This window comes from Meles meles, chromosome 1 (assembly GCF_922984935.1).
Source record: "Meles meles chromosome 1, mMelMel3.1 paternal haplotype, whole genome shotgun sequence".
NCBI classification, from domain to species: domain Eukaryota; kingdom Metazoa; phylum Chordata; class Mammalia; order Carnivora; family Mustelidae; genus Meles; species Meles meles.
The window spans coordinates 137,685,872-137,705,540 of record NC_060066.1 but is presented as its reverse complement, the minus strand read 5'-3'; the positions used below and the strand labels follow the sequence as shown (position 1 = coordinate 137,705,540).

At 35.0% G+C, this 19,669-nt stretch overlaps 1 protein-coding gene across 5 annotated transcripts in view; it reads right to left on the bottom strand.

The window, feature by feature from the left end:
• The window catches only part of EVI5 (ecotropic viral integration site 5), a 200,666-nt gene that overhangs the window by 85,267 nt on the left and 95,730 nt on the right, over positions 1–19,669 (bottom strand). For all 5 annotated transcript variants that reach the window (XM_046014873.1, XM_046014881.1, XM_046014846.1 and 2 more), the window contains one exon: positions 1,865–1,999. In XM_046014873.1, coding sequence (XP_045870829.1) covers positions 1,865–1,999 — 135 coding nt within the window. The remainder of the gene's footprint in view (positions 1–1,864; positions 2,000–19,669) is intronic.

Genomic DNA, 19,669 nt, shown 5'->3' with positions numbered 1-19,669 from the left:
AAAGTGTTTGTGTGGACCTATATTTTTAATTCTCTCGAGTTTATACTAAGGAGCAGAACTGCTACTTTTAAGAAACTGTTAAGCTTTTCCAAAGCAGATTTATTGTTTTACATTTCCATAGGGAATGTATGAGGGTAACTGCATTGAATTTTGAGGACACAAAAAGTCTAACTGCTTTACTTAATAAAACAGTAATCAGAGTTTTAAAGCAACATGAGTAAGATGTTTTTCAACATGGCAATAAGCTTACTAACCCCTGATTAGGACTCCAAGCAAAGCATGGACATCATTCATATTTTAAAGATCTGTGGAAACGAATTGTCTAAAGCCTGTTTTGTTGTATTTTCTCAGCATGTCACTTTGGAAAGGAGTATAAAATCTTTAAACATTAGTTATTATTTATATTTAAGAAATTAATACCAAGGTGATCTAAATATTTGCTTAAAGAGTACAAGATTTAGACTAATCTCCTGCTCTACTGAAAGACCCACCTTAGGATACAGGATAGCCTTTATTACTCTGGGCCATGACCAAGAGATCCTAAATTAGGCCTTAGTAAAAGCTCCTTGAGTCAACTGAGGCACTACTGAGATTTCAAGTACCGAATCTATGAAATTTTATAACTCTAAAATATTTCTAAAATATGACTATAAAATAGGACGTGAAAAATTTAGCCCACAGAGATCATGAATAAAGCTATCCTTCCCAACTATACAATTTTATGATGGACTAAATATTTTCTCAATTGCATACCAGAAATTTACTGTATATGCATAAAAAGAGAATCCTACATGAAGAAATTAACCATAGGAAGCATGAAGCCTTCTAATTTCCTTTCTACTATATAACACGAATACCAACAATGTATTTAAGAAATTCATTTTTAAACTGGATCCAAGGGCATTTTTTTCTACCAAATATTCAAAACTGAAAGATCAAGATTCTTATCTACATTATGCTACCCACAGTACTCCTAACTTAGAAACCTAATATTTTATTATACATTTTTTTATGGCATTCTTGCTGGCTTTTTCTCAACAAATAGGAGAATAAATTCTCCAAAAATAATATAAAAATAGCAAGTATATTTCTAGCAAAATTACTTCACTACTACTTACAAGTAGTTGGATCCTGCTTTATTTCAATTTGAGGCTGTCATGTTCATTATGTATAAAGCTTTGATTCAATAGCTAGATACTACCTAATAGTGAGAAGAACAAACTTAACATAAAGCTCAAGCCATCAATAATTTTACAGATGACAAAAAAGAGATTCATGCTTTGTGATCTAGAACAGACTTTTGAGTCTGAGAATTTTAAGAAACCTAAAAGCATTTCTGTTTCTTATCTAATCCTTAAAGTTCTTTAGTTACCTTGAAAAGAGGAAATTATCGTCTGTAAGTACACCTTAGGCTAAGATCTTCCCACATATCCCGAGGTGGCTTACAGTAGCTTGGAAAGTTTTAACAGTAACACTCAGATGAGATTTTTTTCTGAAATGTTTATGTATTAGTCATATCCTACCTCTTGCAGATGAAGGTATAATATTTGAAGACAACCATTATTATGTATACGTTAAGTTTCTCTTCTTCAATAATTAAATATTATTCATATCAAATTACCCTGGTTATCTTCCTTTAAAAGGGCTCTACTCCTTTTTTTTTTTTTTTAACCCTTAAAAAAGGGGCTTTGAGTAGTATGGCAACAACGAATAATTAAGAATCTTCTTTCTCCTTTACTCTCTTAGTTACTAATATATAAGGTTTCCAATGCATAAAAACACCAAGTCCAATTTAACTGTTTAATAAGTATATCTATCACATGTCCCTTCTAATTTGGGAGTGACAGTATTTACATGTTCTCACCTTCTCTATATCCAGGACTTTATCCTGCATCTCCTTTAATGCACACTGAGACTCAGCTTCACTCAGACGGGCTTGGACCAATTCCTTCTCCAGTTGTAGCACAAAATCTTCATTGTAGTTGGAATTGCATTTATGCTGTAAGTTACAGATATATAATGAAATTTCGTAGCAACTGGAACATGTACATATAACATAAATAAACGCAGTTATACAATACAGCTATTATGAGTAACCAAATGTAAAAGTTCCAACTACCCACAGCTTCTAGCTTATCTACTCCAAATAACTTTCTAAGGAATAAAAAAGTCCAGGCTTGGTATCTACTGATGCCACACATTATTCTATGTTGATAACTGGTTATTATACAAATCAAATCCAATTCATGAAAGATAAAATCCCCTCTGATCTATCCATCCATCCAGATACTAAGAATTTGTTCCGACTCTACAGACATACCCTGGACAACAGTGTAGTCATTAGCCACATGTGGCTACCCAGCACTTGAAATATTGCTAGTGCAAATGAAAAAGGATGTAATTGTAAACATAAACTGAATGTTGAAGACTTCATATGAAATAAAAAGGTAAAATATCTCAATAATTTTTATATTGATTACAGGTCAAAATAATATTTTATACACATCGAGTTTAAGAATATTAATTTTGTCTGTAATTATTACTCTTTTTAACATAGCATTTTAAAATACATATGTGGGTCACATTATATTGCTATAGGACAGCACTGTCATACACCACAGAAATATGCATTTACTGAAAATTCTATTTTCAAATAAAAATGTTTAAATAAAAATAAGGCATCTACAATAACATGAACCATCCTAAATCCCAACAGAATAAAAACGTCTTTGCTCTTAGAATGCAGACCTCTTTCATATGCATGAAAATCACTGCTGGAAACAGAGATAAAAAAGATGCCGTACAAAGAAATTAACCACGGAAGCATGAAACCTTTCCATTTCCTTTCCTGCTCTTTTTAATGTGAGTACCAATGCAGCCACTTAAGAAATCCCTTTCTAACCAGTTTCTATAAAAAGCTGTTCCAAAAAAAGCAAAAAGACATCAATTCACCATTATGTAAGACTTCCTAAAAGAAACTATTAGTTCACACAGTAAAGAAAAGAAACAACTCAAAATTCCAAAATAGTTAGAGTCATCTCCTATTAAACTAGCTTGAGTAAAGAATAGTTCCTCTCATTCTTTAATACATTAGGAGTAAGACTGGTGTCAAAATAAAACTTTATTTAAAAACTATTAAATGTTTAATTAAAATGATACTCCCTTTTCCCAGCTACCCCAAAAGATGATTTTTTAAATGAATAGTTTACTTATTTAAAAAACGAGGACTTTTTGATTCAATGTATTACAGATTATTTCTCCTAGGAATTTTCTGGTACTATTAAAACAGTATTTCTATACAAGGAGTACATCTACCACACGTATATCACTTTAGTAAATACTTACCTTTCTAAATAGGGAAAAGGCACTCTCTCTTTTGGAATGATCACATCCAAAAGGCAGGTGCCATAATTTTTGTTTAATGAGATCATGGCTATTTCACGAGTAATACTAGAATTTTTTGCCCTAGTGTAAAGCCTGACACCTGTAGTCCACGTTTGTTTGCCAAGATTCTATATCAGGGGATCCCCAGGAAAATACCAAGCCCAGGCAGCCCATATGAGAATGGAATCACAGGATCTGGTATAAACCAGTTGATATAACCAAGCACCCCCAAAACCTCTCAAAAATGGTACTAATATTGGGAACACATTTTTACCAAGAAAATTTACAAAACTTCTAATTGCCTTCTCTTATTCAAGGGATAAGTTCTAAATTCCATACTTTACACATGTTATTTCTCCTTTCATACTTCCCACTGAGGGAAGGTTTGTTCCTCAATCCACTGTAAACTAGCTTTAGTTCTCAACCATACTGAAACTGTTCTAATCACTAACAATATCAATACGTAGTAATGATATAAAAACTCAAAGGTAAATAAGCCCTTTATTCAGCTCTTACTTTCACTAGACAGTCTACGGAATTTAACACAACTGATCACCCTTAAAACTTTTACTTAGATTTTGAGGTGCTACTCCTCCATAGTTCTACTACCTATCTTCTCTGCTGTTTCTGCCAATTCTACTACTTCACATAGGTATGTATGACTATATGTACATGTGTATGTGTCTATCAGTCCCCAGGGTTTCAATATTGTGTTTTCCGTCAGCCTTCGGTTTTCGTATTTTGTAGATTCATCCTTTGTGATTTCGTCTACTATCTAATATAGTCTATATGTATAGGCATAAAGGGCATACATTAAATATTCAGAATGAATCTAACTCCACTAAGTCAGTTTCATTCAATTATCAATTTTCTAAATGGCAATTAGCCCTGTCCAATTATATTCATGTGCATTTTTACTGGACAAAAAGTACTTTCATGGGAATCAGTTCTTAATAAGCATACAGGCTCACTCTGCAGAGATTCTGCATTAGTGTTGCAAATTAGGGAGTTAGAGAAGGTTCTAGCATTTGTTTGGTTGGCTGAAACATGGCCACAAGGTGGCCATTGCGAGTGAACTGGAAATGCCAGATATGCCTTGGTTTAATGTGGAGGAAGGGAAAAGTGATGACAAAGAAATCCACAGAAGATGTAAAGAGACATCTCTAAATGGGCTAAAAACATGAAGACATTTATTTGTGCTCCATGGGAATGCTCATCAAAGGGTGACCTCCGCAGAGGATTTTAAAAATCAATTGGATAGGATGACCTATTTTGTGGATTTCCTCAGCCACCCATCACTGTCCAATAGGCTTATGAACAAAGCAGCCATAGTGGGAAGGATGGAGGTTATGCATGGGTTCAGCAACACAGACTTCCATTCACTGAGGTTATGGCCACTGCTGAGAGTCTAATCTGCCAGCAGCAAAGATTAACCCCGAGCACCTGATATGACATCATTCCCTGGGGTGACTTGCCAGCTATCATGGCATGTTGCTTACATTGGATTGTTTTCATCATGGAAGGGGCAGCATTTTGTTTTCACTGTTAAAGATACTTTGGATATGGATTTCCCCTCCCTGCACATAAATGCTCTTGTCAAAACTACTATCTATGGACTTATAGATGCCTTATTCATTGTCATGGTATTCCACAAAGCATTGCTTCTGATCAAAAAATTCACCTAATATCAAAAAAAAGTGCAACAATAGGCCCATGCTCATGGAATTCACTAGTCTTGCCATGTTTCCTAACATTCTGAAGCAGCTGACTTGACAGAATAATGGAACGACCTTTTGAACACTAAATATCTTAAAGGTTTGGGGCAAGGTTCTCCAGAACGATGAATGTGCTCTGAATCAGCGTCCAATATATGGTGCCTTTTCTCCCACAATCAAAATTCACAAAACCAGGAATCAAGAGGTAGAAATGAAGAAAATATGTGGAACAGAAGATCCTTTAAGATTGCGTCTCTTAGTATTATCATGCCCTGTGATTAAGGTCAATGAAAAATTAGGAAGGATTACTAATGGCCCAGACTCCTCAGGAATGAAGGTCTGGGTTATCTCACCAGAAAGAATTAAAATCAGCTGAAGTGCTTGTTGAAAGCAAAGGGAATAGAGCGGATAGTGGAAGATGGCAGTTATAAATAGTAGCTATGACCACATGACAGAAATGTGGACTGTAACTGTCATGAATATTCCCTTCTAATTTTGCTATGAATATGTGTATGTGTTTTCATTCCTCTTTTACTTCCTTACAAAGATGAAATGATTTTATATCAAAGTATTTAAGAATTGTTAATTTTACATCATAGTATTTAAGTTTTAGGATATCAAGAAAACAACACTGAAAGACTTTTATTTCTCTTCTGGGGAAGGCATCAGTGCATTTTCAGCTGTGCACAGACTAATCGTATCATGTTAGGCAGAATTATGACCTTGTTGTCTTTATGTGGAGACTAAGTATGGTTCTCAAGCTGACAAAGGTTGGACTTATGATGGTTAATTTTGTGTGTCAACTTGACTAGGCCATGGGGCCCAGATTAAAACATTACTTCTGGGTTTGTCTGAGGGTGTTTCCAGGTGACTCAGTAGATTGCCCTCCCAATGTGGGTGGGCATCACCCAAATCACTGAGGGCCAGAAGAGAACAAAAAGCGAAGGGAGGATGAAGGAAGGATTTACTCCCCGCCTGCCTGCCTGAGCTGGGACATGGGTCTTCTCCTACCCTTGGACTGGAATTTATACCATCAGCTTCCCTGGTTCTTAGGCCTTTGAACTGTAACTAGAATTATGCTACTGGCTTTCCCAGGTCTCCAGACTGCAGATGGCAGACATGGGATTTCTCAGCCTTCATAACGGTATGAGCCATTTACTCTCAATAAAACTCTTTGTGTGTTTGTGCGTATGTGTGTGTCTCCCCTACTGCTTCTGTGTCTCTGGAGAACCCTGACTAGTGTACAATAAATTTTACAAATAAGATTAAATTTAGTGATTTAGAAGTTTTATTTTTGTCTGGGTTTTGGTCCATTTCAAATATGACCCATTAGAGCTTCTGCAATTGAATCTGTTTTTGGTCATTATTTCTATCATTTCCAATTTTCTTGGTTCAAATTTTTTCTTTCTTGGTTCAAATTTTTGCATATCTAAATAGGAAAGTGATGCTTCTGCCAATGTTTAGTCTACTGAAAATTTTGCCATGTCAGTTTTAGCTCTTACCAGCAGCCTATGACATTTGCCAAGCAAGCTGGTAGAATAATAATAATAGAATAATGTTAATACTAATCCTAATATTAGGTATACCATTTATTAATCCCTCACTATGTGCCAGGCAAACCCTAGAGTACCAACTCCCTTAAGTCTTAACAACCCTCTATAATACACAGGACAAACTATAGCACAAAGAAGTTATGTAACTTGTCTAAGTACACATAACCTGTGACTGGAAGAATTGGCATCAAAGTGACAATGTTGGGGCGCCTGGGTGGCTCAGTGGATTAAGCCGCTGCCTTCGGCTCGGGTCATGATCTCAGGGTCCTGGGATCGAGCCCCGCATCGGGCTCTCTGCTCCACAGGGAGCCTGCCTCCTCCTCTCTCTCTCTGCCTGCGTCTCTGCCTACTTGTGATCTCTCTCTCTGTCAAATAAATAAATAAAATCTTTAAAAAAAAAAAAAAAAAAAAAAAAAAAAAAGTGACAATGTTAAAAAATGGTACCGTGGGCTATAAACTACCTGTTTCCATTTTTTTTTTAAATTTTACACAGGAAAAGAGAAAGTATTATTTATAAGACAGGGTGTTTTGTTTGTTTGTTTTTATGAAGAAAACTTAAAAAACCTAGCAAAGTCATACAGCAATTGCCACCTCTGTTAATTGGAGTATGGGCTGCAGGGCCCACATTTTTAAACTTTTAACCATTTAAGGATTGAAATACTATTTTTAAGAAATTAATATACTGTTCCAATATATATTATTTTAAGAATTGATGACATAATATTAAAAATCTAAGCATCTGGGCGCCTGGGTAGCTCTGTTGTTGAGTGACTGCCTTTGGCTCCGGTCATGATTCCAGAGTCCCAGAATCAAGTCCCACATTGGGCTCCCGGCTCTACAGGAAGTCTGCTTCTCCCTCTGACCTTCTCCCCTCTCATGCTCTCTCTCACCCTCTCTCTTTCAAATGGATAAAAAGAAAAAAAAACTTTAAAATAAAAAAAAATTTTAAATCTAAGCATCTAAAAATAATCTAAACTTCTCATGTAACATTCTTACAATAAATTTTTTTTTTAAAAAGATGTTATTTATTTATGACAGAGAGAGACAGTGAGAAAAGGAACACAAGCACAGGGGAGCTGGAGAGGGAGAAGCAGGCTCCCCACTTAGCAGGGAGCTCAACATGGGGCTTGATCCCAGGATCCTGGGATCATGACCTGAATCGAAGGCGGACACTTAACTACTGAACCACCCAGGTGCCCCTATAATAAATTCTTAGAAAAGTTTATTTCATATTGACATTTGTAACCTGGACAAATATGGGACTTATCAAATGAAAACTGCTACAATTAATGGCTAATAAGCCAACAAGGAACAATTTAATCAAAAGTCTATAAATAATGAATGACTTCCCTATACTTAACATCAAGTTCACTTGAATCAATGAATCTTTTTATGTTTCTATGATACTCACAATCCCTCTCCAATGAAATAGAAATTGCTTTTAGTAGGTGAAGTCTCTGCCTTTCAATCCCATGTTTTTCTGGTGTTACAAAAGTTACAAAGGTTAAGATTAGTTACAGTAAAACCCTTAGTTATCTTTTTTGCTTGTGTCTTGAGTAAAACAAAAAAATAAATTCTCACATTCAGTATTTGAAGGATATATGAGTGATACAGTGAAAAGCAAAAATTTGTATTTAGAGAGGTTTCTTATATTATGAAGTGAAAAAAAAAATTCCAACTGGACAAAGGATTGTCTACACAGATATATCAAATATTCCCTGAATTTAATTATAAATTAAGTAACTAAGTTCAAAACCTGATAATTATAGGTCCTGTTTGGGAACCCACACATTTCATGTAACTCTATATTCTCTTTTGTAGTGTATATCTCAGTTCTAATTAAATAACTAACTGTGCAATTCATTTGTAAAATATTTATCTCTATATATACAAGCAAAGCCAGAAAGCTTGACTTATTTGCTACTGTACTGTCAGAATAAACTGTGCTTTTCATATTAAATGAGCAAGCAATATTTGCTGAATAAAGTAGTCAACTCTTGGCTCAAAATCAACAATATGGGATGCCTCGGTGGTGTGATCAGTTAAGCATCGGACTCTTGATTTTGGCTCAGGTCATGATCTCAGGGTCATGAGATTGAGCCCCATGTCAGGCTCCATGCCAGGCATGGAGCCTGCTTAAGATTCTCTCTCCCTTTCCCTCTGTCCCTACCCCACCAGAAAAAGGGAAGGAAAAATCAACAACATGAAAAGAACAGTACAGGGAATACAGTCAATCATAGTAACTTTGTATAGTGACAGATAACAACTACACTTACTGTAGTGGGCATTTCATAATGCATAGAATTTTTGAATCACTATGTTGTACACCTGAAACTAATATGTCAACTGTGCTTTGATTAAATAACAACACCCCTCCCTCTATTACTATTATTATTATATACCTCTATACTGTATGTTAAGCATAGGGTAACTGAATGTTGCAAAAATAACCTATAAAATCTATTTGTTTCAAAAATAAATAAAATTTATAATAGTATGGAAATACGGTACATATCTACTGTCACATTTAAAGCATTCGAAATGGGGCACTTGGATGGCTCAGTGGGTTAAGCTTCTGCCTTCAGCTCAGGTCATGATCCCAGGGTCCTGGGATTGAGCCCCACATCGGGCTCTCTGCTCAGCAGGGAGCCTGCTTGCTTCCTCCTCTCTCTCTGCCTGCCTCTCTGCCTATTTGTGATCTCTGTCTGTCAAAAATAAATGAATAAAATCTTAAAAAAAAAATAAAGCAATTGAAAAAACTATTATTATACAAGGCAAGTAGTCCAGACTAGGATTCTGTACCACAAAACAAAATCATAGCAGAAAAAAATTAAGTAAAAAATTTTATCTTACAACAACAGTAACAACAAAGAGAGAAACGGACTCATAAATAGGAGTGTTTGCCAAAGGTGAGGGGAGAGGAGGGCTGTGTGAATTAGGTAAAGGGTATTAAGCAGTACAAACTCCCAGTATTAAAATAAGTCACAGGATAAAAAGCACAGCATAAGGAATATAGTCAATAACATTGTAATACACTTTTATTGTGATGAGCATTTTGTAATGTACAGAATTATTGAGTCATTGTTGTACATCTGAAGCTAACTTAATGTCAACTGTACTTCAATTTAAAAAAAAAGTTATATCTTGCTCTCACCCTCAGCATATGACCCCAAAAAGATGTCTGTAATCCTCTGTACCACATGCTCCAAATAGCTATTTTTTTAAAAATTCAAGCAATATGGATGTACTATTTAAAGATCTACCACACTGAATTTTTTTGAAAAATTGGTATATCCTTCTAAGATGATTTGTTCCCAACATCTTAAAAAACACATACATTCTTTATGGCAGAAGTTTGTCTCTGCTTATTTATATACTCAAACTGCAAGATTTTTTTTTTTTAATGCTGAAGAAAATGTTAAGAAAACAATACTTCCATTAAAGTTAAGGCTCATTTATTATTTAAGCAGATAAGAAAAGAAGACTACATATGAATATAAAACATTTAATTTTAGACTAATATCAAAATTAGTTTTGAAAGAAAACTTCTGTCCAGATTTATAGGCATATTGATGAACAGTGTTAAGACTTTACAAAATGTGTAAAGTCATTACTTTATTTGAATTTTTAGAAAGACTTAGGTAAACTTACCAGTAGTTACAAATTAATGGCTTTTTTTTGAAATGTCACTGAGGTAGAGCTAAAGGTTTAGAAAGCACGAAGATATGTTAAACATTAACTCCCATATTCATAAAGACAAGTAAACCCACTGGGTAAATCAGGTGTGGAGTAATTTCCAATGCTGCTGAATAAACACTTTTTCTAAAATAAATTATCTAGATTTCACAACTTCCACTGAGAAACTGGTTTTTAGTTTATTAACCTTTATTTGTGTGTTCATTTTATTTGATTTTATTATTTTTAAAGATTTTATTTATTTGACAGACAGAGATCAGATAGGCAGAGAGGCAGGCGGGGGGTGGGGGTGGAGGAGGGAAGCAGGATCCCGGCTGAGCAGAGAGCCCGATGCAGGGCTCGATCCCAGGACCCTGAGATCATGACCTGAGCTGAAGACAGAGACTTAACCCATTGAGCCACTTGGGCACCACTTGTGTGTTCATTTTAAGTAAGATTAGTTTTTATTCCTCATATCAAATCCTTGTTTTGTTTTGTTTTTTAAAGATTTTATTTATTTATTTGAGAGACAGAGAGCCAGCAAGCAAGCACAAGCAGCAGGGAGGGACAAAGGGAGAAGCAGACTCCCCACTACCAGGAAGCCCAACATGGGCTCAATCCCAGGATCCTGAGGATCATGGTCTGAAGCTGAAGGCAGACACTTAACTAACTGAGCCACTCAGGTGCCCCAAATCCTTGGTTCTTCAAAGTATCACATAATTCTTTCCTGTTTTCTTCTGGAATTATAGGAAAAGGAAGGAATGTCAGAAGAAACCTTTTCTAGCCTCCCCTTAAGTACTTCCAATGGTCCCAAGAACTTCAAAAGTCAGTCATTTTAGCACTCAGCAGCTTTAACTGTTAAAATTCTTGTTTATGCTTGATTCTAGCCAACAAACTGCTGGACAAAACTGCTTATTCAGAATTACCTAAATGATAAGCACTCATGTATAGGGCAAAAAACCTTTAAATAGCTCAAGCAAGACTAAAGGACAGTTGGTTACCAGGAAATTTTGTGTAAAAATCTATTCATGTCCCACCACACTCAAAAGGGTCAGAGTCAAACATGTAACTGTATGAAATATCATTGGATCACTTCTACTTCTATGTACTGCATGGAACACGTAAAACAAATACTTAAAGGAATGGTTTAATCTTAATGCTTGGTTTTATCTTATGGCTAGTTCAATATTTAATATTTAACATACTATTACTAAATACTAAGTATTAAACTTTATTTAGTGTACTAAATACTAAATTTTCTAATAAATTCACTAGATCATTTTCAAAAACCAACAATATCATATTCAAGCTATCAGGGTCAGCATAAAATGAAAATGTCCTAAGACAATCATTATTTGCAACTGCAGAAATGCTTTTTAGGGGTGCCTGTGCGGCTCAGTCAGTTGAGTGTCCAACTCTTGGTTCTGGCTCAGGTCATGATCTTGGGGTTGTGATATCAAGCCCCAAGTCAGGTTCTACCTCAGTGCAGAGTCGGCTTGAGATTCTTCCCCCTTCCTCTCCCTCCCAATTTGCTACTCCCCCACTTGTGTGTATGTGTGCTCTCTCTAAAATAATTTTTTTAAAAAAGATTCTATTTATTTGAGAGAGAGACAGAGTCAGAGATAGAGATAGCAAGAGAGAGCGCAAGTGGAGAGGACAGAGAGAAGCAGGCTCTGCGCTGAGCCAGGAATCCAATGTGGGGCTTGGTCCCAGGACACCGAGATCATGACCTGAGTTGAAGGCAGATGTTTAACCAACTAAGCCACCCAACCACCTCTAAAATAATATTTAAAGGAAGAAAAAAAAGAGAGAGAGAAGGAAATGCCTTTTAAAGAACATCAATAATCAAAATTAATTAAAAATAAAAATTTACCTTTTAAAAATTGCTGCTCAAAAGTTGTATATTATTGTGAAATAAGTATGGCATATAACTATAGAACAACAGCATTAAAAATAATTAAAAATCATATGAAACATTGAACAAACACAAGTCCATGAATCTGGAGTGATATGAGAGCCCATAGTGAGTGAGTATAAGAGATTAAAGAGGAAAAAAGAGAAAGGTCTCTTTATAGAGGAACATTAGCTAGTATGTGTAGGGAAATATTAGAAAATATGAAAACACCATTCTGGAAACCCAGTCAGTGGATGCTAAAACCATTAAGTAAAAACTGAATAGAAGATATTTATTTGATACAGAAGTATTTACCAAAAGATCACTTAATAGTTGCATAGAAAAAACCTTATCTTTACAAGGCAGAGAGGCTGTGGTAACCAAACTCAGCATGGTAACCAAAGTCAGTATTACTACAGCAGGATCAACTTATGTGCTTTCTGATTTAAAGCAAAATAAAATTCACAACATTATCCACCACTAGATGTTAACATTTTTTAACTCAATCTAATTTGTAGGAAATATAACACCATGAAGAACAACTCCAGAAAATGAGACAAGACAACTTGGCTCCATCTGTCAGAAATCAGTCATCCCTGACATTGATTACTGTTTCTTCTCCCTTTAGTCAGTCTAAACAAAATCTTATCAACTTTATTCATGATTTCAAAGAACCAACACTTGGTTTCATGGATTTTCTCTATTTTTGTCTGTTGTTTTTTAGATTTTATTTATTTGAGAGACAGAGACTGATAGAAAGCATGAACATGGGGAGGGGCAGAGGGGGAGGGAGAAGCAGATTCCCCGCTGAGCAGGGAGCTTGATGTGGGGCTTGATCCCAGGACCCTGGGATCATGACCTGAGCCCAACCAAGGCAGATAGCTAACCGACTAAGCCACCCAGGCGCCCCTCTATTTTCGTTCCGTACTGTTTTCAATTTCACTGATTTCTATTTTTTTTTCTTATTCCTTCTACCTGCTTTAGATTGGATTTCCTCTTATATGTCTAGTTTCTTAACCTTAGAATATTGGTTTGAGACTTATTTCCTTTCTTATATAAGCATTCAATGCTATAAATTTTCCACTACATGCTGCCTTAGGTGAATCCTACAAATTTTGATAATGTTGTGTCTTCATTTAATTCACTATATTCTAACTTCCTTTGAGATTTTTCTCTTTGATACATGGATAAAAATGTATTAATTTCCTAATATTTGGGGGATTTTCCAGATATCTATTATTAATTTCTAACTGAATGCTGTTAGAGTCAAAGGAGACACTTTGTATGATTTCAATAACTTTAAATTTGTTAACATTTGTTTTATGGACCAGAATATGATCTTTGTAAATGTTCTATGTGCACTTGAAAAGAATATGTATTCTAAGGTTACTAGGTAGAGTGTTGCATAAATGGACAAGCAGGTCAAGTTGGCTGATAACCTTGCACAGGTCTTCTACGTCTATACTGATTTTCCAACTACTTGTTTCATCTGTTACTGAGTCAGGGATGTACTGAAGTACAGGGATGTACTGAAGACTCCAATCATAACTGTGCATTTGTCTATTTCACAGGGATGTACTGAAGACTCCAACCATAACTGTGGATTTGTCTATTTCACCTTTCAGTTCTATCAGTCCAGCTTCACACTCCTCTATTGTTAGGAGCACACACGTTAGGAGACATGTATTTATAAACACACACAATCCTAAATAAGATAGTTACATGTTCTTTGTGAGCTGACCCTATAACCATCATGATTTTCTCTATTCTAGGAACTATTTCTTGTTCTGAAGTATACTTTATGAGATGTAAGTACAAACACTCCAGCCTTCCGCTTAGTGTTTGCATAGTGCATCTTTTTTCCATCTTTTTCCATTATTTCCCCAATTGTAACTAGTATGTTGTATCCAGCAGTTATAGGCAGACCACCTTGATCCTTCACTCCTAAAAATTCACTGTGAGGGAGTCACCCTCATTAACTATTAAGCTATTTAATTTCCAATATTCATCTCAACGTGACCACAATTAAGACATGCCCAGCCCCAGCCCCGAGGGAGCCCTCATTCTTCTCAGGTTCTTCATACAAAGCTAGCTCACTTGCTTCTGATCCTACCCTGACCTTAACCAATGGGTTCCAGGACTGCGACGTAATACATTCTCCTTATTCCCACCATCTACTGCAATCACTCAAACTAAAGGTGTTATTTCTTTGAGCCTAATACACACCTTCATTCCTGTCGTCTCTTTCTTTAAACAATTTATGGAGGCAAAATTCAAACAATCATTTTAAAGTGAACAATTAGGTGGCATTTAGGATATTCAAAATGTTCTGTAACTACCAATTCTACCTAGTTCTCGAACATTTCCATCAGCCCAAGTAAAATCTCTTACATATTAAGCAGTTTCTCGCCCTTTCCCACTAAACCTTTTGGCAAACACCAATCTGCTCTCTGTCTGCACGGATTTACCTGTTCTGGTTACTTCATATAAATGAAATCATATGTGTTCTTTGTGTCTGGCTTCTTTCACTTAGCTTAAGGTTTTGGAGGTTTATCCATAGTTGCTTTACTATACATCTGTAAGTACTTCAATCCTTTCTGTGATTGACTATTTCATTGTATGCATATACCACAATTTGTTTATCTATTCTTCCACTGAAAGACTTTTGGGCTATGTCCACTTCTTTGTGGATAATGCTGCTACAAACGTGTACACATACTTATTTCAATACCAGTTTTCCACTGTTTTGGGGTACACACCCAGAAGATGAATTGCAGATCATGTGATAACTGCATGTTTAACTTTTTGAGGAGCCACAAATTTCCACAGCGGCTGTTTTATATGTCCACCAGCAGTGTACAGGGGTTCCAATCTCTCTATCTCCTTGCCAACTGTTTTTTTTTTTAATTGCTATTCTAGTGAGTGTGAATTGGTACCTCATTGCGGTCTGCATTTCCCTAGCGACTAATGATGTTGAGTGTTTTTTCATATACCTGTTGTCCACTTGTATATCCTCTTTGGAGAAAGGGCTATTCAAGTCCTTTCTTCATTTAAAAAAAACTTTTGAGGCCAACTGACATATAATATATTAGTTTCGGGTATAAAATGTAAAGATTTAATGTTTGTTTATATTGTGAAATGATCACCACAGTAAGTCTATTAAACATATCACCATAAGTTTACAAAATTTCTCTTGTGATGAGAACTTTTAAGTATCATATTGTTTTGATTACTTTAGCATTGTAGTAAGTTTTCAAACTGGGGGTGTGAGTTCTGCAACTCCATTCTTCTCTTTTAAGATTGTTTTTAATATTTAGGGCTCCTTGCAATTCCATATGAATTTCATAAGAACAAAAAACAGAATTTTGCAAAAGACAGAACTCTGTAGATCATATTGGGTAGTGTTGATATCTTAACAATATTAAGTCTTCTAATCCATAAACATGGACTGTTTTTTCATAGTTTTCAGTGCAAGTCTTTCATCTTCTTGGTTAAATGTATTCCTAGGTACTACAATGAAACATCACCTCCAATTACTGGATGGCTATTACTAAAAAGCAAGATATAAAACCCCCCAAAAAACCAAAAAATAACAAGAGTTAGTGAGGAAGTAAAGAAATTTATTAGAACTCTTGTACATTGCTGGTGGGAATGTAAAATGGTACAGCCATTGTGGAAAGCAGTTTAGTGGTTCCTCAAAAAGTTAAACAGAATTACCATATGATCCAGCAACCCCACTTCTAGTGATATATACCAAAGAATTAAAAACAGGGATTCAAACAGATCCTTGTATGTTAATGATCACAGCAGCATTATTCATAATAGTCAAAAGGCAGAAAACCAAAATGACCATCAACTGATGAATAGATAAACAAAATGTGGTATAAACATAAAACTGAGTATTATGCAACTACCATAAAAACTAATTAAATTATTATACATGCTACAAAAGGGATGACCCTGAAGATATTATGCTAAGTGAAATAAGCTAGACACAAAAGGACAAATACTATATGACTCTACTTATATCAGTTACCTAGAAGAGGCAAATTCATACGAGCAACAGAAAGTAGAATAGAGATTATCAGGGGAAGGAGAAAGGGAAACTATTTTTTAATAGGTACAAGCCTTCTGTTTGGGATGATGAAAAAGTTCAAGAAATAAATGCTGGTTATTATTCAGAGCACTGTAAATGTACTTAGTGCCGCTGAACTGTGCACTTCAATGGTAAATTTATGTTTTATCTTTTTTACCACAATAAAGAATAAAATTGCCAAAAAAGAGTGAATATGCTAACTGAAAGAAGCCAGACACAAAAGCCTCATACCTTAATGATTCCATTTATATGAAATTCTTAAAAAGGTAAAACTACAGTGACAGCAGAATGGTTGCTGGAAGCGGAGAGATGACTGCAAAGGGAATGATAAAAAATTTGGGGGGATAGAAATAATCTGTATTTTGATTGTGGTGATGGTTATGCAACTAGATACAGTTGTTAAAATACATCAAACTATACACTTAAATCTGATGAATTTTATTGCATGTAAATTATACTTCAGTAAAGTTCATTTAAATAGTCAGAGACTTGAGGTGGTCTAGCCCTATGTAATCATTTTAGAGAAAAAAAAACTGAGTCCTTGAATATCAAAAGTCACACAATTAGCGAAACAGTCTGGCTAGAATTCAGTCCCATAAATGAAATCCAAAGCTCTTTAGATCATATAAAATGACACTACTGTAATAGAGGGTGATGGTGGTGGATGACTGTATTGGTAATTCAATACCTCCTCCTGGAATAAAGGTTTGAAACCTTTATTCTGAGTTCTGAAATATTCATGAGGTTATATTGGAAGGTTGAAATCAAAACATATAGCAACATAAGTTCACTTCCTACCACTCGTATGCTCACTACTTTGCAAAGCAACTACTCCTTTTGTCAAAATTCCAATGAGTAAGATTTTGTATCCATGGACCTTAAACACATTCTGCCCTCTGAAGCAATATCAAAAAAGGCTAATCACATTTCCATAAGATCACTCCTCAAATACTTGTAAATGACTCTATCTAAGATGTTCTCATAAAGTCTTCTTTAGTACAGTCTAAAAATATCCAGAGCTGCCACAATCTTTCCTACACTGGCCACAATGCAGTGTGTAGACAATGCACATGAGTCTTAGTTTTCTTTTTCTTTTTTTTTTTTTAAGATTTTATTTATTTATTTGACAGAGATCACAAGTAGGCAGAGAGGCAGGCAGAGAGAGAGGAGGAAGCAGGCTCCCTGGTGAGCAGAGAGCCTGATGTGGGGCTCGATCCCAAAACCCTGGGATCATGACCTGAGCCCAAGGCAGAGGCTTTAACCCACTGAGCCACCCAGGCACCCCGAGTTTTGGTTTTCAAACGAAAAACAACACTACAAATTTTTTTTCTGCAAGTTACTTAGAATTAAATTGGATCTTCCAGGAAGACTACTTGGGATGGGGGTGGGGAGGGTAAACTGTATTGCATTACTGGCCAATTCCTGATTTCCTATCAATTAAAATTCCTAGGTCTTTGTTATATAAAGCATCACTAAGACATCTCTCTGAATTTGAAAATTAAGGGCAAGGCTATAGATTTATTTCTATAAAATAATCTTTTATTTTTGTTTCTTATTCTGAATATACTTTTTTTTTTAAAGATTTCATTTAGTTATTCATGAGAGACAAAGAGAGAGATTAAAGAGAGAAAGAGAGGCAGGGGCAGAGGCAGTGGGAGAAGCAGCCTCCCTACACCAAAACTCGATCCCCTGGGATCATGACCTGAGCTAAAGGCAGATGCTTAACCACTCAGGCGCCCCTGAATATACTTTAAATATATTTTGGAATCTTTATTCACTGTGTAATGTATTAGCTACATTTCTAAAATATTTCATGTATAAAATTATTAAACATACCTTGAATATAAGGGTTTAATAACATTAAAATACTTGGAAGCATAGGTTTAGGAGACAAAGACATCTCTGATGTATTTTTGCTTCAACATGGATAACCTCTTGACATAGTTAATCATATATAAAACCAATTAAGTTTACTATTTTCATCTCTATTTCTCTACCTTAACCAGAAAGATATCATGAGAGTACCTAACAAATTACTTTTAAAACTACACTTATGGCATTTTAAAGTTTTTCTTTACTGCAGAAACGAAGTCAGTTTTGACTTATATATAGTAAATTCCCTTTTAAAGAGTAAAAGTCACTTTTCCGATTGTTTACAAACCAGATGTTCTAGGAATTTTTAATGAAGCATCATCAAAGTCACTGGTTCTTTTTTCAGATATCTAAACATTATTATTTAAAGAGCTATGTTTTGCCCACCTCAAAGTCTTCAGTATCTCTTATTTTCTAAAATCCTTTAAAGACAATAATATTCCTGTATTCCTGTATTTTGCAAATTATTTTATTATCTAGAAATATGCATTTGCTTTGAAGTTAGAAATTTAACCAAGGCTCTGTTACTTTTGCCTGTTTTGTACATCACTGCTTTTATGTTTGTTTTACATTTTATTCCAGTTTAGAAGAATGTCTGCCAAGTGAGAAAAAAATGTGAACAAAATCAAAGTAAAGATCTGCATTCTACTTGTTATATTTTAGCTCTACAATGTGAGTCTATCTTGTCTCTGAAACAGCACAGAGATTCTTTTGTTATATTTTATTTTCTAAAGTTTTAGTTCATTCTGGCCATTTTTACTTGCCCATTTTACCTTTTTCATCATAAAGAAGCTTTCTTATTTTTATGTCCTAAAAGTCTCAATATCTGAAAAAGCATGCAAAAAAAGCTAGTAATTCGTGATTCTAACGGATTATGACTGTAGCTTATGCTACATGAAAACATAACACTATCTTTCCCTATAACAAAAGCACATTACATTGATAACTCAGTTTAACCAATCCTAAACAGAAACCCCCAATTCTGTTTCTTCCATTTTTTATGCTTTGATATTGACACTTCATACAAAGGCAGGACAAAACATTTGCGTTCCCAACTTTTTAATATTCTTTTACCACCTTTCTATTCATTTTTCTTAATGATCTTCATTAACATTATAGAAAAAAAATTATTTTTTTTCAATTGTCAATTTCTTCTTGCTTTCAGTTTTTGATATCCATAGCCAGGTTATGATAGTGTTTCTTAATTTTACTGAATAAAAGTAATGTCCAACTTTGAAGTAATTCTATTTGCCTTCCTGACCCATGTAGAGTTCTAGATTTAACATAACTTTTTCTGCCTACTCCTGTTACAGTCTAACTCCTGAGAACAGAAAACTGAAACAAGAAACAATATCTTTTTAAAAATAAACAACTGGCTTTTCTTTTTAGCCCTCATATCCTTGATTAAGATTATACTAGTCTGAATTTGCCAGTGGAAAATGCTGTCTAAGCTGCAAGATACCTGAGAATAGCTGTTTAG